Source organism: Coregonus lavaretus, assembly GCF_964263955.1.
Source record: "Coregonus lavaretus genome assembly, contig: HAP1_SCAFFOLD_568, whole genome shotgun sequence".
NCBI classification, from domain to species: domain Eukaryota; kingdom Metazoa; phylum Chordata; class Actinopteri; order Salmoniformes; family Salmonidae; genus Coregonus; species Coregonus lavaretus.
The window spans coordinates 52164-76647 of NW_028157357.1; the positions used below are offsets into that span (position 1 = coordinate 52164).

General features: G+C 44.5%; 1 protein-coding gene and 1 long non-coding RNA gene across 2 annotated transcripts; both read left to right on the forward strand.

Moving 5' to 3' along the window:
* Positions 1-2633: 2633 nt before the first annotated feature.
* Positions 2634-3951, forward strand: LOC311125507 (uncharacterized protein; the record flags this gene model as incomplete). Its single annotated transcript, XM_084199548.1, has 3 exons — positions 2634-3092; positions 3191-3436; positions 3684-3951. The coding sequence occupies exons 1-3, from the start codon at positions 2848-2850 to the stop codon at positions 3949-3951; spliced, it is 759 nt and encodes a 252-aa protein (XP_084055674.1). The 5' UTR covers positions 2634-2847.
* A 1725-nt stretch (positions 3952-5676) lies between these two features.
* Positions 5677-7638, forward strand: LOC311125516. Its single transcript, XR_014612884.1, has 4 exons — positions 5677-6021; positions 6120-6389; positions 6649-6732; positions 6881-7638. It is a non-coding gene; the product is annotated as an uncharacterized lncRNA (long non-coding RNA).
* The last annotated feature ends 16846 nt before the right edge of the window (positions 7639-24484 follow it).

The window sequence follows — 24484 nt, forward strand, 5'->3', positions numbered from 1 at the left end:
GTGAAGTGAGGAGTTTCCTTCAGTGTCTGCCCTACATCTCACAGCTGAGGTGAGTGTTTTTTCTTCAGAGATGTGTCATATTGTACCAGCTATTTATCTTGTTAATAAAACATCTGTTCATACAAATCACTCCATTATTCTTTATTTGCCATTCTGCCATGTAAACATTATTATTTGTCTGTTGGTGATTCCTCTGCATGACTTAACCAGAGAATCTAGGATAACATGTAGTTACAATGTTTCTCTGTCTTCTCATTCAGGTTGTTTGTTGGTTTTCATAAAGAGGCCTGGCCATTTCTGTGTAAACTCAGTGTTGCTGCAGCTGAGTGTAATACAGAGACAGGAGAAAATATCTTAAAGACATTATCCTCCATGTGCAGATACACATATGATGATTATTATGATGATGGTGATGATGGTAATGATCCATTTAGAGAGAGTGAATTCCAGCTGGATCTGTACTCACATGTGAAGGACTATGAGACTCAAACAGGCTGGAGTGTCCTTCCAGCATTACAGCCAGTTTACCAGTCAGCCAGTCCTGCAGTCTGGTCCATAGACCTCTCAGAGAGAAAGGCTTCCCTCCTCCTAGAAGTGCTGAAACTCCAACCAGAGAAGAAACCAGTAGAGCTGAAGGGCTGGTCAGATGAAGAGAGTGAAGTGAGGAGTTTCCTTCAGTGTCTGCCCTACATCTCACAGCTGAGGTGAGTCTGAACATGTGTGGTGGTTAGTGATTATGTGATGCTAGAGATTATTGTCTTGTAGAAACATTGTAATATACAACTTCAAGTGTTGGTGAATCTGGTAACATTTATACTCAGATTTCTTGACATAACAAATGTTGCATTACTAAATGTCACACAGATATTGTGCATTTTTCTTAAATTTTGTGATGCTAGAAATTTGTCTTTTAGAAATCTTGTGAATTTTATCTTTGAGACGTTTTGTAACATGAAACCTGAAAGTTTATACTCAGAATACCTAATCTAATCAAGGTATATTAGTGTTTTATATTTCATTAATCTTTAACAAATGTTGTTCTTCCACTTTGACATTACAGAGTATTTTGAGTAATTTTTTGACAAAAACATTCTAATTGATTCCATTTTAATTCCAGGTTGTAACACAATAAAACGTATGTAAGGGGATTGAATACTAATGCAAGGCACTGTATGTACAAAAATTGCTGTAACTTTAACCTCATAGTCATTGTATCATGTCAAAGTGCTGGAGTACAGAGCCAAAACAACAAAAAATTTGTCACTGTCCCAATACTTTTGGACTGTCTCCTAAATGTCTGATTTCATGTCCCCCCCCATGTTTTGCTGTTTCAGCTGTGATGATGACAGGTTCTTCCAGAGGGTGTGTGAATCCGTCCCTGTGAGGTCCAGAGAGGAGGACCAGCAGTTGGCCTCTCTCCTCCAGGCCTTGGGCTCCACCCTGTCACTGGGAGGAGAGTTACCCAGGAAGACCTGCAGGTCTGTGGGGAGAGTCCTGGGTCTCTGTGCCTCCAGAGTGGACCTCACTCTTACCCCCAGCAAGATCTCTCTCCAAGGAGCCTTACTTATTTTGAGACATGAGTCAAAGCTACACAAGCTCAGGTATGTTCAGTAAGACAGCTTTTACAGGTGTTGGGTTCTAACTTGAAACAATCCTTATTCATGTTACCATATTAGAACTGGGTTTATGCAAATCTACTGGGGGAGAAAGGGGAAAGTTGACATTTTGTCAGAACATGTCATTGTTAAATCTCATGTATCCTATGGAGAGGAGAAGGGTAATCTCATGTATCCTATGGAGAGGAGAAGGGTAATCTCATGTATCCTATGGAGAGGAGAAGGGTAATCTCATGTATCCTATGGAGAGGAGAAGGGTAATCTCATGTATCCTATGGAGAGGAGAAGGGTAATCTCATGTATCCTATGGAGAGGAGAAGGGTAATCTCATGTATCCTATGGAGAGGAGAAGGGTAATCTCATGTATCCTATGGAGAGGAGAAGGGTAATCTCATGTATCCTATGGAGAGGAGAAGGGTAATCTCATGTATCCTATGGAGAGGAGAAGGGTAATCTCATGTATCCTATGGAGAGGAGAAGGGTAATCTCATGTATCCTATGGAGAGGAGAAGGGTAATCTCATGTATCCTATGGAGAGGAGAAGGGTAATCTCATGTATCCTATGGAGAGGAGAAGGGTAATCTCATGTATCCTATGGAGAGGAGAAGGATAATCTCATGTATCCTATGGAGAGGAGAAGGGTAATCTCATGTATCCTATGGAGAGGAGAAGGGTAATCTCATGTATCCTATGGAGAGGAGAAGGGTAATCTCATGTATCCTATGGAGAGGAGAAGGGTAATCTCATGTATCCTATGGAGAGGAGAAGGGTAATCTCATGTATCCTATGGAGAGGAGAAGGGTAATCTCATGTATCCTATGGAGAGGAGAAGGGTAACCGTCTGGTTTCAGTGTAGGACAGCCGTGAGTTAGGGAGGAGGGAGGAGTTCGGGCCGAGGTCAGGTCAGATGAAGTGAGGAGGAACAGTCCCCACTTCAGTTCCTGCCTAGCAACAGAGATGTATTGGCTGTCCAGAGGTGCAAGGTTAGAGACTCCGCCTAAATATATGTGCTTGTGTAAACATGTCTTGGTCCTTTCAGCTGTTTGACCCAGTGAGTGAATAAACCTGGTTTGAGCATGGACTAGTTGTCCGTTAGGTTCTGACAAACAGAGTGAAGAACTTACACTGGTCTATTGAATAGTTTATTTTCCTATTGAGCATTTTATCTGACAAGGTTTCTCTGTTTAAAGTCACTTGAGTTTTGTCTTTTCATTCCAGGCTGAATGTGGGCATGGCAGTGAAACTGTCCAGACTGGTTAGGAGGACAGGGAGAGGTGCTACTCCACTGACTGTCCCAGAGCTCTCCCTGGTCCTAAAGAGCAACCAGCCACCAGAGAGAGTGTTATCCAGGGCTCTGAGTAGTGTGGCATCCCTGCTGAGACTCTGGAGGGTTCAGTGTCTGGACCTGACTGACTTCTGGATCCAGGGTCACTCTCTCATCACACTGCTGTGTCACCAGGGACCTCTCTCTCTCAGGTCAGTCTGAAGCTGATGTTTTTTAGAAGTAGAAATAGTAACTTCATTCATGGGTTTTTCTTCATATTTCTGACTGCCTTTATGTTCCAACCTCCTAGACTGAACTCAGACACTCTGCAGAAGCTGACTGTAGTTGTGTATGAAGCTCAGGACAAGGACTTGACTCAGTGGTTCCTGGAGAAGGTTGGTGGAGACCTGACCTCCTGCAGGCTGGACCTGGAAGTGCTTCTCTCTCTGCTGCAGCATTCAACCCACAACATCACTGTGGACCTCAGGAAGAACAGGCTCCTAGAGAAGAACATCTCAGATCTTCTCCCCTTTCTGGGAAGGGTTATATTCAAGAGGTGGGAGAACTTCTTTCTCTATTCAGACTTTCTAGAAAGAAGAACATAACTATTTATATCCAGTGACATGTTGTTCTGAGTGAGCCTCTGTAATATCATTAGGGTTTAATTCAAGAGGTGAGAGATCTTTATTCAATATTTATAGACTTTAATTATTAATGTCCTGTCCAGCCAGTTGTTGCTATGTGAGTTATCCTTTATAAAACCTTGACATAACCACAACAATCCATTCTCCATGTTTGTTCAGGTCCAGTTCCAGCTTTGTAAAGTCCACCATCAGACAGATCTATGACAGCAGAGCCAGTGACTGTGTGTCCAGTTTGTTGAGGTCTTCAGACCATTGGATCAACCTGAACAGCAGAGAGCTGGACAGAGTGGACTGTACTGCTCTGGGTTTTACCCTGCAGCACTGCCACCAAGTCAAAGTCAACCTGCTGTGGACCTCCATACCACCGGGGGAGATAGAGAGCATCCTGCCTCTTCTGGACAGAGTCTCCCAACTCAGGTTTAGTTAGCTCTTTTTGACCCTGCTAGAATGGATAGAACTATGATACTTTCTGACTGATTTAACCATTAACCCTAACCTTAGTCTAATGCACTTAACTTTAACCTCACCTAGGGGTGGAATTTTTTATTTGATTTGATTTATTTCACCTTTATTTAACAAGGTAGGCCAGGTGAGAACAAGTTCTCATTTACAACTGCGACCTGGCCAAGATAAAGCAAAGCATATGGGGTAAAAAAACATAAAGTCAAAAATACTACAGAAAATATATATACAGTGTGTTCAAATGTAGCAAGTAATGGAGGTAAGGCAAAAAATAGATAAATAAATAGGCCATAGTGCAAAATCATTACAATTAGTATTAACACTGGAGTGATAGATGTGCAGAAGATGATGTGCAAATAGAGATACTGGGGTGCAAATGAGCAAAATAAATAACAATATGGGGATGAGGTAGTTGGGTGGGCTAATTACAGAATGACTGTGTACAGGTGCAGTGATCGGTAAGCTGCTCTGACAACTGATGCTTAAAGTTATTGAGGGAGATAAGAGTCTCCAGCTTCAGAGATTTTTGCAGTTCATTCCATTCATTAGCAGCAGAGAACTGGAAGGAATGGCAGCCAAAGGAGGTGTTGGCTTTGGGGATGACCAGTGAGATATACCTGCTGGACCGCAGACTACGGTTAGGTGTTGCTATGGTGACCAATGAGCTAAGATAAGGCAGGGATTTGCCTAGCAGAGATTTATAGATGGCCTGGAGCCAGTGGGTTTGGCGATGAATATGTAGTGAGGGCCAGCCAACGAGAGCGTACAGGTCACAATGGTGGGTAGTATATGGGGCTTTGGTGACAAAACGGATGGCACTTTGATAGACTACATCCAATTTGTTGAGTAGAGTGTTGGAGGCTATTTTGTAAATGACATCGCCGAAGTCAAGGATCGGTAGGATAGTCAGTTTTATGAGGGCATGTTTGGCAGCATGAGTGAAGGATGCTTTGTTGCGAAATAGGAAGCCGATTCTAGATTTAACTTTTGATTGGAGATGCTTAATGTGAGTCTGGAAGGAGAGTTTACGGTCTAACCAGACACCTAGGTATTTGTAGTTGTCCACATACTCTAGGTCAGTCCCGCCGAGAGTAGTGATTCTAGTCGGGCGGGTGCAAGCAGCGTTCGATTGAAGAGCATGCATTTAGTTTTGCTAGTGTTGAAGAGCAGTTGGAGGCTACGGAAGCAGTGTTGTAAGGCATTGAAGCTTGTTTGGAGGTTTGTTAACACAGTGTCCAATGAAGGGCCAGATGTATACAAAATGGTGTCGTCTGCGTAGAGGTGGATCTGAGCGTCACCAGCAGCAAGAGCGACATCATTGATATACACAGAGAAAAGAGTCGGCCCGAAAATTGAACCCTGTGGCACCCACATAGAAACTGCCAGAGGTCCAGACAACAGGCCCTCCGATTTGACACATTGAACTCTATCTGAGAAGTAGTTGGTGAACCAGGCGAGGCAGGAATTGAAGGGAACGCCTGGGAGTTGACATGATAAACCGAGTTATAGTGTGTTTATCAGTGTTTTAATGTGTGATGGTGTTTAAATAAGTCTCTCTGTCTCTCTCTCGCTCTCTCTCTCTCTCTCTCTCTCTCTCTCTCTCTCTCTCTCTCTCTCTCTCTCTCTCTCTCTCTCTCTCTCTCTCTCTCTCTCTCTCTCTCTCTCTCTCTCTCTCTCTCTCTCTCTGTAGTGTTGACAGGAGGTTACTGCTGAGTTTCCTCCAGTGCTGTGCTGCCTCTCCGATCCAGCAGGGGGAACCACCACCACCACCACCAACAGCAGTATGGCTGCTCAGGTCTCTGCACTACAGGCTGGACTTCTCCTGCTCCTCCTCTGTGGACCTGTCAGCTCAGGACCAGGAGGAGGCTCTGTGTCTGACCACTGACCACTGCAGGGCCATCCACTCTGTTCTGAAGCAGAACCAACACAGCACCCAGCTGGTCCAGAACCAGGTGCAGATCATCCTAAGAGACTGTGAGGTGGAGGACAGAGCACTGAGGGAGCTGCTTCCCATCCTGCATATTGTCAAGCTGAGGTTAGACACACAAAGACAAACATTTAACCAACTAGTTCATCAGTAGGAGTTAGACCTACTCTGTGTCATAATGTTATCTCTGCCTCTTGTCCTGTCAGCCCCAGCAAAGCTCTGCTACGTCAGCTGCTGGACCTTGTGTGTGAGGGGATTGAAGAGGGGGTGCTGAGGCACGCAGAGTCCCTGTGCAGAGCCCTGGATGGAGAGCTGGACCTCAGTGAGACCAGGCTGGACCAGAAGGCCTGTGGATCTCTGGCCCTGGTTCTGGAACACTCAGAGGGGCTGTCAGAACTGGACCTCAGCCACTGTCAACTCACAGACCACCACCTACAGGCCCTGATCACACACCTGCACAAAGTACAAGTCCTGGAGTGAGTGGCTTACACTGTGTGTGTGTGTGTGTGTGTGTGTGTGTGTGTGTGTGTGTGTGTGTGTGTGTGTGTGTGTGTGTGTGACTACATGACAAATGCCTGATCACTCGTGTTCTCTCTCTGTCTCTGTCTCTTTTTCTCTGTCTCTCTCTCTCTCTCTCTCTATCTCTCTCTCTCTCTCTCTCTCTCTCTCTCTCTCTCTCTCTCTCTCTCTCTCTGTCTCTCTCTCTCTCTGTCTCTCTCGCTCTTTCTGTTGTAGCCTGAGTCATAATGACATCACTGATGCTCTGACTGACAGAATACTCCAACTGGTCTCCACCAACACTTCAATACACACCGTACGGTAAGGGTGTGTGTGACGGTGGGCAGAGCGTGTGTGTGTGTGAGAGATCATATGGGTGTCTTTGTTGCTGGGAGCAACTGTTGGAGGATGGAGATCTGTTGTCTAATGTTCTAATAATTATTAATAATAGTAATGTTCTTCTCTACAGACTCTTCAACAACAGAATCCAGGACAGAAGACCCTTCCTGACAGACAAGAGGTTTGAGATCTGGTGAAGATAATGTTGTATAATGACAGTATAATGTGGTCAATGTAGAAGGCTGGTTTGAGATCTGGTGAAGATAATGTTGTATAATGACAGTATAATGTGGTCAATGTAGAAGGCTGGTTTGAGATCTGGCGAAGATAATGTTGTATAATGACAGTATAATGTGGTCAATGTATATAGAAGGCTGCTTCAAAATCACACTGATTGATCTGAGTCCATAAAAATAGTCTTAGGGACAGGAATGTATAATCTGGTGGACAGACGTCTTACATGTGTTGTCACTCAGGTCCTTAAAAACACAGGAACATGTGTAGTATAACTGTAGGATAGGAATATGTAGTTTTATTTACCACTAACAGTTTGTGTGTAAACACTTTAAATATTCATACATTATTTTATATCTAATTTTTTTAAAGAAATGATTGGTATACCTTGTTTTATTAATATCTACATTGTACTGTAAAACTGTTAGACAGACATACAGTAGGTCAACTACATGGTACTGTAATACTATTAGACAGACATACTGTCACATGCCGGGTTAGAACTCCGGTCTCAGAAGTGTAGAGCTGGGGGTACTACCCCTAAGCCACAGAGGAGATGTTGTAGGACCCAAATGAAACACCCAAGGCAATACTCCAGGTAAGTAGATTTAATGTTCCAAAACAGGAGGCAAAACAAAACAACTCCACGAGGGGAGAAAAACAAACTAAAGATAACTTCAAAAACTTACTAGGACAGACACGGTGAGACAAAGCAGGAGACACACAGTCAGGACGCAATAACCAAGTGAGAAACAAGGGGAAAACACACAGCTAAAATACACAAGGGGAAACAAGGCACAGGTGACATGGATAAGCTAATTAGGACACATGAGGAAGAACTAAGGCAGAGGGGAACACAGCTGACCTCTAGAGGCCAGGAGACAAACAGGAGAAGCAGGAAGCTGACAGGACCCCCTCCTCTAGGAACGACTCCTGACGTTCCTTCCAGAACACCCTGGCCTCAGGGTGCGAAAATCTCGGATCAACCCTGGGTCCAGGATGTCCCTGGCTGGAACCCAGGAGCGCTCCTCTGGCCCGTAGCCCTCCCAGTCCACCAGATACTGCAGAGAGTTCTGGACCCTCCGGGAGTCCAGTATCCGGCGGACTGTGTAGGCTGGCTGGCCGTCTATGATCCTGGGAGGTGGCGGGGGTCTGTGTGGGGGGGCAAAAGGAGAAGACAAGACAGGTTTAAGGAGTGAAACATGGAAAGTGGGGTTAACTCTAAGGGAGCGAGGCAGAACCAAACGATACGATACAGGGTTAACCTTTCTAGCAATGCGGAAAGGGCCGATGTATCTCTGGGAAAGCTTCTTGGATTCGACCCGGAGGGGCAAGTTCTTAGTGGCCAACCAAACTCTCTGACCAGCTCGGAAACTAGGGGCCGTCCGGCGGTGGCGATTAGCCTGACTTTGGTATCTCTGGGAGGTCCGAAGGAGGGTACACCTGGCCTTCTTCCAGGTCCGCCTACAGCGTTGGACAAAGCGCTGGGCCGAGGGAACACCAACTTGCGCCTCTTCCTCTGGAAATAATGGAGGGTTGTAACCGAACTGGCATTCGAAGGGGGACAATCCGGTGGCTGAGGACTGGAGGGTGTTGTGGGCATATTCAGCCCAAATGATATAGGTGGCCCAAGACGTGGGATTACTGGCCGCCATACACCGCAGGGTGGTCTCCAGATCCTGATTAATCCGTTCCGTTTGGCCATTAGACTCTGGATGGAATCCTGACGATAGGCTGGCTGTGGCCCCAATAAGCCTGCAGAAGGCCCCCCAAAACCGGGACGAGAATTGGGGACCTCGGTCAGAGACCACGTCCAGGGGAATGCCAAATATCCGGAAGACATGGTTCATGAGGAGCTCAGCAGTCTCCTTAGCCGAGGGCAGCTTGGGCAGGGGAATAAACCGGGCAGCCTTAGAGAAACGGTCTACCACCACAAGGATGACGGTGTTGCCCTGGGATAGAGGAAGTCCCGTAACAAAGTCCAGAGAAAGGTGTGACCATGGCCTACGAGGAACAGGTAAGGGATGGAGCAGTCCCTGGGGTCGCTGGCGTGTCGACTTTCCCTGGTTGCACACAGGGCAGGCCTCAACATAGACCTGCACGTCCTTCTTGATGGACGGCCACCAAAACCGCCGTCGGAGGAACTCCAGTGTGCGAGCACTGCCAGGATGGCATGTCAAGGGCGACTCATGACCCCACTGCAAGACGCGGGCCCGAACCGAGAGAGGAACGTACAGGCGACCGGCAGGACCACCGCCTGGATCGGGCTCATGGGCAAGAGCTTCTCGTACCCCTCTTTCTAGTTCCCACTGAAGAGGTGCGACGATCCTAGACCTCGGAATAATCGATGCCAAGGGCTTCTCTTGTACCTCGGGAGAATAGACTCGAGACAGAGCATCCGGCTTGACGTTCTTGGTGCCAGGTCGGTAAGTCAGGAGGAACTGGAATCGATTAAAGAAAAGGGACCATCGTGCTTGCCGAGGGTTCATCCGCTTAGCCTGTTGGAGATATTCCAGGTTCTTGTGGTCTGTGAGAACCTGGAAAGGGTGCTGAGCCCCCTCAAGCCAATGGCGCCACTCTTCCAAGGCCAGTTTTACCGCAAGCAACTCTAGATCCCCCACATGGTAGTTGCGCTCGGCCTCAGACAGGCGGCGAGACATGAAGGCACAAGGGTGTAATCTCCCATCCGCACCCCTCTGTGACAGGACGGCTCCCACCCCCACCTCTGAGGCGTCCACCTCCACCACGAAAGGTCTCTCTGGGTCAGGGGTCACCAGAATCGGAGCAGAAGTGAAGCGGCGCTTGAGATCCTCGAAGGCCCCTGCTGCTTCCGGACCCCAGTGAATCTTGGTCCCTCCTCCCTTGGTAAGCGTCGTCAAGGGGGCTACCACCGAGCTGAAATTCTTGATGAACTTCCGATAGAAGTTAGAAAAGCCAATGAACCGTTGAACCTCCTTGACCGTGGCAGGTGTGGGCCAATCGTGGACCGCCTTGACCTTCTTGGGATCCATCTCTAGGTGCCCGGGAGTGACAATAAACCCGAGAAACTGAGTCTGAGAAACATGAAATTCACACTTCTCAGGCTTAACGTAGAGGTGATTGTCAAGGAGCCTCTGGAGAACCCGGCTAACATGCCCCTCATGCTCCTTCAGTGACCTCGAGAAGATGAGGATATCGTCCAGGTACACGAAGACGAACAGATTAAGCATATCCCGGAGAACATCATTAATCAGGGCTTGGAATACTGCGGGGGCATTGGTGAGCCCGAACGGCATCACCCGATATTCATAGTGTCCCGTGGGCGTGTTGAACGCCGTCTTCCATTCGTCTCCTGGCCGGATCCGCACGAGATGGTAAGCATTGCGGAGATCCAGCTTAGTAAAAATGGAAGCCCCTTGAAGCAGCTCAAAAGCAGTGGCCATGAGAGGAAGAGGGTATCGATTCCGAACCGTGATCTTGTTGAGTCCCCGGTAATCAATACAAGGCCTCAGACCCCCGTCTTTCTTTTCAACAAAAAAGAAGCCCGCCCCAGCCGGGGAAGTAGAGGCATAGATGAGGCCGGCTGCCAAGGACTCCTTAATGTAGGTGTCCATAGCTGCGTGCTCGGGGGAGGACAAGGAAAAGATCCGACCTCTAGGAGGGCAGCACCCAGGGAGTAGATCAATGGCACAGTCATAAGTGCGATGAGGCGGTAAGGCTGTAGCCCGGGCCTTGCTGAACACTGCCTTGAACCGATGGTAAACACTGGGGACTCGGGAGACGTCAACAGACTCTTGAAACTGGGTACTAGGGGCTGAGGAACTCTGAAGCATGCAGGTGAGTTGGCAAGTGGGACCCCAGCTAAGAATGGTGCCAGTAGGCCAGTCGATCTGGGGATTATGTCTGCATAGCCAAGGGTGACCCAGGATAATAGGATACTCGGGAGAGTCAATGAGATAGAAGGTCTCCTCCTGCTGGTGTTGAGAGATGGTAAGTCGCAGGGACTGAGTCGCCTCAGTAACTTTTCCTGGTTCCAGAGGTCTGCCATCTAAGGCTGTAACTGCCTGGGGTTGAGGAAGTAGTTGGGTAGGGATCTTAAGTTCCTTAGCCAAGGTTACATCCATAAAATCACCTGCGGCACCGGAATCGATCATAGCCTGGACCCGATGCTGGTGGCCCTCCCAGGACAGAGTGGCTGGAATAGCTAGGACCGCGTTAGTAGGAGGAGCTCTAATTTTCCCCATCACAACCCTCCTGTAGCTGGGCGGGGACAGGCGTTTCCCGAAAGCTCGGGGCAAGTGGAGCGGAAGTGGCCGGCAACCCCGCAGTAGAGGCACCGACGCTCCCTCATGCGACGTTCCCTTTCATTGGAAGAAAGCCTGGAACGGCCTAACTGCATGCTCTCCGGGGAATCCTGGGGCAGTTCAGGAGCCGGGGCAGCTCTGAATGACGGAGTCCAAACAGGAGAAACAGAGCTGCTCAGAGGAACTTGGGACTGAGACACCTGACGGCGAGCCGTTCTCCGCTCTCTTAGACGATTGTCCAGGCGGATGGCCAAGGCTATGAGGGACTCGAGATCTTCAGCTGGTTCACGGGTGGCTAACTCATCTTGAAGGGGCTCAGATAACCCTCCCTGAAAGCAGACCCTCAGCGCTTCATCATTCCATCCGCTCCTTGCTGCTATGGTTCGGAACTCAATGGCAAAATCTGCCGTGCTTCGGGGGCCCTGACGGAGAGACAGTAGGCGCTTGGAAGCCTCCCGCCCACTGACAGGATGATCGAACACCCGCTTGAACTCTTCTACAAATGCAGCGTGGGAGTCACAACAGGCCTCCTGGGACTGCCACACCGCAGAGGCCCAGGCGAGCGCCTTGTCTGAAAGAAGGGTAATGAGGTAGGCAATCTTGGAACGGTCTGTGGGAAAACTTGAGGGTTGGAGCTCGAAGGTGAGGGAGCATTGGGTGAGGAAACCCTGGCAAGAGCTTGGATCCCCAGAAAAGGGCTTGGGAGGTGGTAGTCGGGGCTCCGCCAACCGAGAAGGCCTGTCGTCACTGGGAGGTGACCGTGGGGAAGGGGGAGGACCAAGGAGGCGTTCAAAGAGCTGGTGAAGGGAACTCATCATTTCGGCCAGGAGTTGAGAATGTCTAGCCATCAGCTCCTCTTGTCGGCTGAGAACGGCTTCATGGCGCTGGAAAGAAGCCTCATGTCGATTGATCACCGCCAACAGGTCCTGGGAACTGAGTGTTTCTGGGTCCATGAGTGACTTGGTTATTCTGTCACATGCCGGGTTAGAACTCCGGTCTCAGAAGTGTAGAGCTGGGGGTACTACCCCTAAGCCACAGAGGAGATGTTGTAGGACCCAAATGAAACACCCAAGGCAATACTCCAGGTAAGTAGATTTAATGTTCCAAAACAGGAGGCAAAACAAAACAACTCCACGAGGGGAGAAAAACAAACTAAAGATAACTTCAAAAACTTACTAGGACAGACACGGTGAGACAAAGCAGGAGACACACAGTCAGGACGCAATAACCAAGTGAGAAACAAGGGGAAAACACACAGCTAAAATACACAAGGGGAAACAAGGCACAGGTGACATGGATAAGCTAATTAGGACACATGAGGAAGAACTAAGGCAGAGGGGAACACAGCTGACCTCTAGAGGCCAGGAGACAAACAGGAGAAGCAGGAAGCTGACACATACAGTAGGTCAACTACATGGTACTGTAATACTGTTAGACAGACATACAGTAGGTCAACTACATGGTACTGTAATACTGTTAGACAGACATACAGTAGGTCAACTACATGGTACTGTAATACTGTTAGACAGACATACAGTAGGTCAACTACATGGTACTGTAATACTGTTAGACAGACATACAGTAGGTCAACTACATGGTACTGTAATACTGTTAGACAGACATACAGTAGGTCAACTACATGGTACTGTAATACTGTTAGACAGACATACAGTAGGTCAACTACATGGTACTGTAATACTGTTAGACAGACATACAGTAGGTCAACTAGTGTAAATCATGTATAAACTACTGTGTTACTATATCAACAGAACTGGTTGCTACAGCTGCAACAGTTCAATCATGTATAAACTACTGTCTTATCAACAGACCCATTAAAGAGATTCTCTGGTACTTTTGTATACTTTTTAGACAGTAGCGCTGAAAGTAGCACTCAGGAGCCAAAAGTGGTCCCCGATAATTGCATACTATGTCACATATGTGCAGATATGTGCACCACATCATTGGTCTCTCGCTCTGCTGGGTAGGCCTCTTGCTAGCTGTCACTCAAATGTGAGGGGCTGAAGCTCATTGGCTAGAACTCAAACGGCAAAGGGGCTGGCTCATGTGGGGGGAAATGTAGGGGAAAAGGCGTGGCACAGCTTGAAGAAAAGTTGCTTTCAAACTAGGGATTTTATTGCTAATTGAGGTAAGACCGTATTTCTGCTCATAGATTATGCATGTAATAACTACACATTGAAACATCCAGCCCAAAGTGGGAGGTTAAAAAAAGTATTTCTTAGTCTCCAAACTACCGGAGCATGTCTTTAAACCCCCCTAGAGTCTATTGATACAACTAGGCATCAATCTAAGTAACAGAATAAAAACATCCCTGTCAAAATCCATCCGTTTATGATAGAGATATGCATGGGCTGCGTCTCAATCCACCACATGCACCAATGGCAGCCTTCAGCATCTGTGGAGACGTCTGTAGCGTCCAAACAAGATGGTGGTCTCTGTCTAAGTAACAGAATAACAATAAAAAGGGGTATAATATGTGTAAATATATGATATATATATATTTCCTGAGCTTTCTAATATCCACTAGATATAGGACAGACACTTCCAAACCTTATTCCTTATGATTTATTTTTTGACTGTCTTTTTTGCCATTTATTAATGTGTTATTCAAAGTGTTTCTATGGGCTATAGTAGTAAAGGACTAATTCAATTTTTATCAAATACATTTTTTACATATTTGTTTTTATACCTAAAGGGGTCCTACAATTCCAAATCAAATAGCTAAATGATCTTTGGTAAGAACATCTTAAAACAATTCCATATGTAAGCTTAGAACCTTCAATGTGTCAATGTGTTTGTACTTGTCTCTATACAAATAAAAGAAAACCAAACATGTATGATGCTTTCTTTTCTGATATTAAACAGACAAACCTCCCGAAAGTTTACTGTTTTGACTGGGTAAATGACGCATCTCCCTCTGGCACGCCCATCTCGGGATAGCCGGGCCCCGCCCATTTACCAGGATGCACCATATTAGGTCAATGACGTCAACGGAATCTCCTTTTGGAACGTTCCATTTCTTGGGAAACGGCAACTTCGAAGTTCTAACTTGTTATCTTTACCGATAAATGCATAGATGTATGTTTATAAACGGATATTATGTTGATATCCTCACCCTTTCCTCGTCAGATGGTGAGCAAGCCTAGAAAACCCCTGCAAACTGTCAGTTGGCATTCAAACTTCCAGCAACTAGAAAGAACACGAGAGACACTAGCCTTCATACATGGTCACTCTCAACAAGAGCTAATAAATAACCTGCCAAAATAACCACAAGACTTTGACAGTTTAGCCGAAGTCTACTTCCGTTTCAGTTTATTTGGATTTTGCAGAATTTCTTTGATCTCCTGAGACGATGATATAGCCTACCCTCCTCTGCTTTCAACATGGATTGTGATTCCGCTTCCCGCTGTCCAACTTGGTCTCAAGAGTATTTCATATAATTCTTGATGTAAATCCGAGACTCTCCATTTTTATTGTGATATGTTACGTTTCGTATGGTAGGTATTAATTTGTGGATGTCCATTACCCATTTCATATGATATGTAATGAATTACAATTCGTATATGTTATGAATATGTAACAATTCTCCAATATGGTCCTCTGTAGCTCAATTGGTGGAGCACTTGTAAAGCCAGGGTAGTGGGTTCGATCCCCGGGACCACCCATACGTAAAAATGTATACGCATGACTGTAAGTCGCTTTGGATAAAAGCATCTGCTAAATGGCATATTATATTATTATTATTATATGTACAATATGTTACAATTGAAAACCGTACAATATGTTACGAATTAAAATGTGTTGTGGCTAATGCTAACGTTAGCTAGGCTAGGGTTTAGGGTTAAGGATAGTTAGATTAAAGGGTTAGTTAACTACAACTCTCCGTTCCCGGTGACAACCTGGTTTAGTTTACCACAACTCTCCTGTCCCGGTGACAACCTGGATAAACTTAGCTAGGACTATCAGACTATATGGCAGCTAGGACTATCAGACTATATGGCAGCTAGGACTATCAGACTATATGGTAGCTATGACTATCAGACTATATGGTAGCTAGGACTATCAGACTATATGGTAGCTAGGACTATCAGACTATATGGTAGCTATGACTATCAGACTATATGGTAGCTAGGACTATCAGACTATATGGTAGCTAGGACTATCAGACTATATGGTAGCTATGACTATCAGACTATATGGTAGCTATGACTATCAGACTATATGGCAGCTATGACTATCAGACTATATGGTAGCTATGACTATCAGACTATATGGCAGCTAGGACTATCAGACTATATGGCAGCTAGGACTATCAGACTATATGGCAGCTAGGACTATCAGACTATATGGTAGCTAGGACTATCAGACTATTTGGTAGCTAGGACTATCAGACTATATGGCAGCTAGTACTATCAGACTGTATGGTAGCTAGGACTATCAGACTATATGGTAGCTAGGACTATCAGACTGTATGGTAGCTAGGACTATCAGACTGTATGGTAGCTAGGACTATCAGACTATATGGTAGCTAGGACTATCACACTATATGGTAGCTAGGACTATAAGACTATATGGTAGCTAGGACTATAAGACTATATGGTAGCTAGGACTATCATACTTTATGGTAGCTAGGACTATCATACTATATGGTAGCTAGGACTATAAGACTATATGGTAGCTAGGACTATCAGACTGTATGGTAGCTAGGACTCTCACACTATATGGTAGCTAGGACTATAAGACTATATGGTAGCTAGGACTATCACACTATATGGTAGCTCGGAATATAAGACTATATGGTAGCTAGGACTATCACACTATATGGTAGCTAGGACTATCAGACTATATGGTAGCTATGACTATCAGACTATATGGCAGCTAGGACTATCAGACTATATGGTAGCTATGACTATCAGACAATATGGTAGCTAGGACTATCAGACTGTATGGTAGCTAGGACTATCAGACTATATGGTGGCTAGGACTATCAGACTGTATGGTAGCTAGGACTATCAGATTATATGGTAGCTAGGACTACAAGACTATATGGTAGCTAGGCCTATAAGACTATATGGTAGCTAGGACTATAAGACTATATGGTAGCTAGGACTATCAGACTATATGGTAGCTAGGACTATCAGACTATATGGTAGCTAGGACTATCAGACTGTATGGTAGCTAGGACTATCAGACTATATGGTAGCTATGACTATAAGACTATATGGTAGCTATGACTATCAGACTATATGGTAGCTAGGACTATCAGACTATATGGTAGCTAGGACTATAAGACTATATGGTAGCTAGGATTATCAGACTATATGGTAGCTAGGGCTATCAGACTATATGGTAGCTAGGACTATAAGACTATATGGTAGCTAGGACTATCAGACTATATGGTAGCTAGGACTATAAGACTATATGGCAGCTAGGACTATAAGACTATATGGTAGCTAGGACTATCAGACTATATGGTAGCTAGGACTATAAGACTATATGGTAGCTAGGACTATCAGACTATATGGTAGCTAGGACTATAAGACTATATGGTAGCTAGGACTATCAGACTATATGGTAGCTAGGACTATCAGACTATATGGTAGCTAGGACTATAAGACTATATGGCAGCTAGGACTATCACACTATATGGTAGCTATGACTATCAGACTATATGGTAGCTAGGACTATCAGACTATATGGTAGCTAGGACTATAAGACTATATGGTAGCTAGGACTATAAGACTATATGGTAGCTAGGACTATCAGACTATATGGTAGCTAGGACTATCAGACTATATGGTAGCTAGGACTATCAGACTGTATGGTAGCTAGGACTATAAGACTATATGATAGCTAGGACTATAAGACTATATGGTAGCTAGGACTATCAGACTATATGGTAGCTAGGACTATCAGACTATATGGTAGCTAGGACTATAAGACTATATGGCAGCTAGGACTATCACACTATATGGTAGCTATGACTATCAGACTATATGGTAGCTAGGACTATCAGACTATATGGTAGCTAGGACTATAAGACTATATGGTAGCTAGGACTATCAGACTATATGGTAGCTAGGACTATCAGACTGTATGGTAGCTAGGACTATCACACTATATGGTAGCTATGACTATCAGACTATATGGTAGCTAGGACTATCAGACTATATGGTAGCTAGGACTATAAGACTATATGGTAGCTAGGACTATCAGACTATATGGTAGCTAGGACTATCAGACTGTATGGTAGCTAGGACTATCAGACTATATGGTAGCTAGGACTATCAGACTATATGGTAGCTAGGACTATCACACTATATGGTAGCTCGGAATAAAAGACTATATGGTAGCTAGGACTATCAGACTATATGGTAGCTATGACTATCAGACTATATGGTAGATATGACTATCAGACTATATGGTAGCTAGGAATATAAGACTATATGGTAGCTAGGACTATCAGACTATATGGTAGCTAGGACTATCAGACTATATGGTAGCTAGGACTATCAGACTATATGGTAGCTAGGACTATCAGACTATATGGTAGCTAGGAATATAAGACTATATGGTAGCTAGGACTATCAGACTATATGGTAGCTAGGACTATAAGACTATATGGTAGCTAGGACTATAAGACTATATGGTAGCTAGGACTATCAGACTATATGGTAGCTAGGACTATCAGACTATATGGTAGCTAGGACTATAAGACTATATGGTAGCTAGGACTATAAGACTATGATGTCTAATCAATCTCTGACCTCTGGAGACAGACATAGCGGGGTGTGTGACCCTAAAGTGGACACCTATCAGGTGGTCCCAATAGGGAGATTACTGCAGTTGTAGATGTCCAAACCACAAGTAAAGGACGGTGTTTCAGAGGGTGCATTCAGAGCTGTTCCCCCATGTATCCTATGGTACCAGGCTAGCCGGGGGTGAATGATTTAAGGGCTAGGAGGTGATTAGACGGAGCAGCTTAGCTCTACAGGAGATTGGTAGGAGGAGATTGGAGACCGCCTACACTCAGTGTGTTGCTGGCTGGGTCTCAGCAGGGATTTGCACCACAGGGACCAACTAAAATACTGTGTCCTAAAAAAAAAAACATACTAAAAAAAACTCCTACAAATCTGCCTTAGGCCTAAAAAATTGATAACATTTATATTGCATTTATTTATCTATCATACTTCCTCAACATTGAACACTTGCTCCCTCCATGCTAAAACCATTCCATAACACTATGAAGTTTATTTTACCCTTATTTTACCAGATAAGTTGACTGAGAACACATTCTCATTTACAGCAACGACCTTGGGAATAGTTACAGGGGAGAGGAAGGGGGATGAATGAGCCAATTGGAAGCTGGGGATGATTGGTGGCCATGATGGTATGAGGGCCAGATAGTGAATTTAGCCAGAACACCGGGGTTAACACCCCTACTCTTACGATAAGTGCCATGGGATCTTTAGTGACCACAGAGAGTCAGGTCACCCGTTTAACATCCCATCCAAAAGACGGCACCCTACACAGGGCAATGTCCCCAATCACTGCCCTGGGAATTGGGATATTTTCTTAGACCAGAGGAAAGGGTGCCTCCTCCAACACCACTTCCAGCAGCATCTGGTCTCCCATCCAGGGACCAACCCTGCTTAGCTTTTACATTTACATTTTAGTCATTTATCAGACACTCTTATCCAGAGCGACTTACAGTTAGTGAGTGCATACATTATTATTATTATTTTTATTTTTTTCATACTGGCCCCCCGAGGGAATCGAACCCACAACCCTGGCGTTGCAAACACCATGCTCTACATCCCTGCCGGCCATTCCCTCCCCTACCCTGGACGACGCTGGGCCAATTGTGCGCTGCCCCATGGGTCTCCCGGTCCCGGCCGGCCACGACAGAGCCTCTTCAGAGGCAAGCCAGCAAAGATATTCAGGAGACACAGCATTCATAAACACATGCTCTGTCCTATCCGGCCGCGACCGGGGCGGCGCACAATTAGCCAGCGTCGTCCAGGGTAGGGGAGGGAATGGCCGGCAGGGATGTAGCTCAGTTGGTAGAGGATGGCGTTTGGAACCGCAGGATTGTGGGTTAGATTCCCACGGGGCCCAGTATGAAAAACATTTATGCACTCACTAACTGTAAGTCGCTCTGGATATAACCGTCTGCTAAATGACTAAAATGTAAAAAATGTATAATTAGCATTCATTTGTAGCCAAGAGAAGCAGTAATAATTGCTCTTTCCAGACCTATGGTTTGGCTGCAGAACCTTCAGTTTCCACAGGAATTATCCTAGACAGCATGGCGTCAGGGACAGACAGGACAGAACAAGCAAACCCAGGCATTGAATGATGTCTAATCCTATGTTATATTAATGATGTCTAATATTATGTTATATTAATGATGTCTAATCTAATGTTATATTAATGATGTCTAATCTAATGTTATATTAATGATGTCTAATCTTATGTTATATTAATGATGTCTAATATTATGTTATATTAATTATGTCTAATCTAATGTTATATTAAAGATGTCTAATCTTATGTTATATTAATGATGTCTAATCTAATGTTATATTAATGATGTCTAATCTAATGTTATATTAATGATGTCTAATCTAATGTTATATTAATGATGTCTAATGTAATGTTATATTAATGATGTCTAATCTAATGTTATATTAATGATGTCTAATCTAATGTCATTTTAATGATGTCTAATATTATGTTATATTAATGATGCCCTTTAATGATGCCTTTTTCAATATTCTGCTCAGAATTCCCTGCCAGGATGTCTGGGGAATATATCTGGTGATTTGTTTTGACCAGCTCATTAAATCTTTGGACTTTTTAGGACGTGGTTTTGACAGACTTTACTTTGTTTCAACTCATATTTAACAAGCATAATTTGTTTCATTCGCAAGTTACCTCGCTCGACACTCTCCCGGCCATTTGTGTCCCTGAACAAAGGGGGGGGGGTCAAAATCAAAAGTAACTGTCAGTATCTGGTATCTATAATAGTGCATGAAGTCAACTTCTAGAACAGACTGGATGTTAAAGCTGTTGATGCTTCTAAGTTATAGCATCAGACTCAGACTGCAACAGATCACTGACTGCTCACTGCTGTAGTTCATTCCTTCAGCAAGCAGCGAGGATCAGACTCAGACTGCAACAGATCACTGACTGCTCAATGCTGTAGTTCATTCCTTCAGCAAGCAGCGAGGATCAGACTCAGACTGCAACAGATCACTGACTGCTCACTGCTGTAGTTCATTCCTTCAGCAAGCAGCGAGGAAACTCCAGTGAGCAGTTCCGCTTCATAGTTTACACGTCATTAAGAATATAATATAATAAGCCATTTAGCAGACGCGTTTATCCAAAGCGACTTACAGTCAAGCGTGCATACATTTGTGTGGTCCCGGGGATCGAACCGACTACCCTGGCGATACAAGCGCTGGGCTCTACCACCTGAGCTACAGAGAACCGCTAAAATTTCGACAGCTTTTAATAGACCGACCAACCGAGGGGCTTCATTCATCGTGCATGAATGAAATTATAGTCATTGCCCGGGACTAAACTAACTGGGGCATGTTCGCTGAGCAGGACCCAACGGTTTTTAACGTTCCGGTAGATATAGGCCTCTGCTATGAACAAACATGTCTCTCTGACATTTAGAATAAGAAATCAGGTCGGCTCTATATGTGGTAACTATATCTGAAACATTCGACAACGTTTGGCGACTGAACGTTGCCTTTACATTTACATTTTAGTCATTTAGCAGACGCTCTTATCCAGAGCGACTTACAGTTAGTGAGTGCATACATTTTCATACTGGGTATATTCATCAGGAACCAAACGGAAACAAACCGGCCGAAACAGGGAGGGACTAACCTGAACTTGTCCAGTTTGAAACGCTCTTTTTTGTTAAAGGTATAGCTACACACCAGGTCACTGCAGCAGTACGAGATAGATTTCGGGGACTCGAGGTAAGGGTTTTCTAACAATCGATCATAATAACGTGTTAAATGACGGTTAGGCCCTACTTGCTACATTTTAGCTGGTCTAGACTAGACTTGAGAGTCTGACCAACTGTCAAAGCGAGTCAACATTAGGATGAGAAGTTCCTGCTGTCAAGTAGATTTAGTTGTCTAGAGGAAATGCCAACACATTTACAGTCTAGTTTGATTTGTTTCTTAATATCATTTCAGGTTGCCTACTTGTTTCCAGAAACCCTGTCACTGAAGGCATATGTATCTAGAATCCGTTGACCGTCGGTCCGGATTGTGTGTGGATATCTTTATAGAAACCGCCTGAACCGAACTTTTCTCCAAACCGGCACCTAGAACTTGGCTGTGGTAGGAGACGTGGAAGCGCGTCTTGCGCGCAGTCTACTACAGGCAAGGTGCCGGTTTGGAGAAAAGTTCGGTTCAGACGGTTTCTATAAAGGTCTACAGATATACACACATTATATAATCCGGACCAATGGACAAGGAGTTACGGATGATCGATATTCAGTAACAGGATTTTCGGAAACAAGTATCCCATCTGCCTACAAAATGTTGGCAGTTATTTTCCAGGCTCCGCATTTATATTTGTATTTATTACGGATCCCCATTAGCGGCTGCCAAGGCAGCAGCTACTCTTCCTGGGGTCCAACCACAATTTACATACAATAAAACAATACATAACACAACACCTTGTTACACACTACTCTACCGTAACATATTTACAACACAAAGTCAACAATACAGCAAAATAACAATATTAAAATGTGTGTGTGTGTGTAGAGTGTGTGTGTTAACATGTGTTTACGAATGCTGTGTGTGTGCCTTGTGTGTGTGTGTGTGTGTGTGTGTGTGTGTGTGTGTGTGTGTGTGTGTGTGTGTTTCTTCACAGTCCGCGCTGTTCCATAAAGTGTAGTTTAATCTGTTTACTGCTTGACTGAGTTCCATGATGTGGAATAGAGTTCCATGTAGTATTGGCTCTATGTAGTACTATAGTAGTTTCTATAGGTCTACAGATATATACACACATTATATTTTCCGGGTGGGGGCAGGGTAATTGTCTGCTGGGGGGGGTATAAGGCCAAGAAAAGAGAAACCCTCACACTGCTCTTGCTCCTACCATTTGTTTAATAAGAATATCAATTAATATCAACTTTTCAATCCCTGTTCACAAAACAGACCGTTCAATGCATGTCTGAGCACGTATAGCCTAGAGTAGGCCTAGGATATATTCTTCTTTGTTTGCTCGGGAGACATGTGGCCTAAACACATTTCCTGCAATTCTACCACACTTTATATGACTGGAGACATTAGGAGAATATATTATAGTAATGGTGTCTAATCTAATGTTATATTAATGATGTCTAATCTAATGTTATATTAATGATGTCTAATCTAATGTTATATTAATGATGTCTAATCTAATGTTATATTAATGATGTCTAATCTTATGTTATATTAATGATGTCTAATCTAATGTTATATTAATGATGTCTAATCGAATGCTATATTAATGATGTCTAATCTAATGTTATATTAATGATGTTTAATCTAATGTTATATTAATGATGCCTAATCTAATGTTATATTAATGATGCCTAATCTAATGTTATATTAATGATGTTTAATCTAATGTTATATTAATGATGTCTAATATTATATTTACATTTTACATTTGAGTATTTTAGCAGACGCTCTTATCCAGAGCGATTGACAGTTGGTGAGTGCATTCATTTTCATACATCACATAAGGGATTGTTGTACAGCCAGTAATCTACATTGTAATGACCAATTATTCACTGAGATAATATCTTCCATGGGAAGTCATTGCAGTCATTACCGGTTGCCCCCGTTAGAGGGAGTAGTTTAATCACAGTGAGTGCGGTTACAATGCGATTAGTGTGAATAGTCAGATTAATATAAGAGTTAGATTAAAACGTTTACATGCTTTACAAGAAGAACGATTTCCACTTGTTTGCTCATCACGCTCTCTCCCTCCCTCCCTCCCTCTCTCTCTCTCTCTCTCTCTCTCTCTCTCTCTCTCTCTCTCTCTCTCTCTCTCTCTCTCTCTCTCTCTCTCTCTCTCTCTCTCTCTCCTACCTCCCTCCCTACCTCCCTCCCTCCATCCACAGCTGGGTGGTGACTGGAAAGAAGCCTTTTATTATCAACTCGCTCTCCTTTCCTCTCCCTTTCATCTAATATTTTCATGCTCTGCACTCGGTCCTACCGCATTATTTAGGAAATGACAACATGTCCACTCAACTCACTCACTTCCTTTAGAGATCAGCCGTTGAGGAATACTAGGATCACAACAACATGACACTACCTGCATGCTTAAGCCTTAACCAGGGACACAAGGACTCTACCACAGACTTACACACCTCTTGGTCCCTTTGCCCTCTGTTGATTCCCAGATAAACTCATGATGATCTCAGTGTCTGACCTAATCTAAAACCATGACCTCACCAGAGGTATATCTTGTGAAATTGTTAGATTTTACTTGTTAGATATTACTGTACTGTCGGAGCTAGAAGCACAAGCATTTCGCTACACCCCCATCAACATCTGCTAAACACGTGTATGTGACAAATAAAATGTGATTTGTTTTAGTACAGATTCTGTCCAAAACTCCCAGTGCTGAAAGATCGCTAATTAAAGCTCAGATATGTACAACAATTGTGTTGTGGTGTGATCAACATTCTACCCACAGGCCTACATACAGGATATAGGTCCTCACATACAGAGACAGCTGATAGGGATCCAACACAGGGTGTTAAAGGAGGGCCTCCGTGTGTCAGCTGTGACGCAGAACACTGGCAACGCATTGACCTCTGACCTCTGGAGACAGACATAGCGGAGTGTGTGACCCTAAAGTGGACACCTATCAGGTGGTCCCAATAGGGAGATTACTGCAGTTGTAGATGTCCAAACCACAAGTAAAGGACGGTGTTTCAGAGGGTGCATTCAGAGCTGTTCCCCCATGTATCCTATGGTACCAGGCTAGCCGGGGGTGAATGATTTAAGGGCTAGGAGGTGATTAGACGGAGCAGCTTAGCTCTACAGGAGATTGGTAGGAGGAGATTGGAGACCGCCTACACTCAGTGTGTTGCTGGCTGGGTCTCAGCAGGGATTTGCACCACAGGGACCAACTAAAATACTGTGTCCTAAAAACAAACCATACTAAAA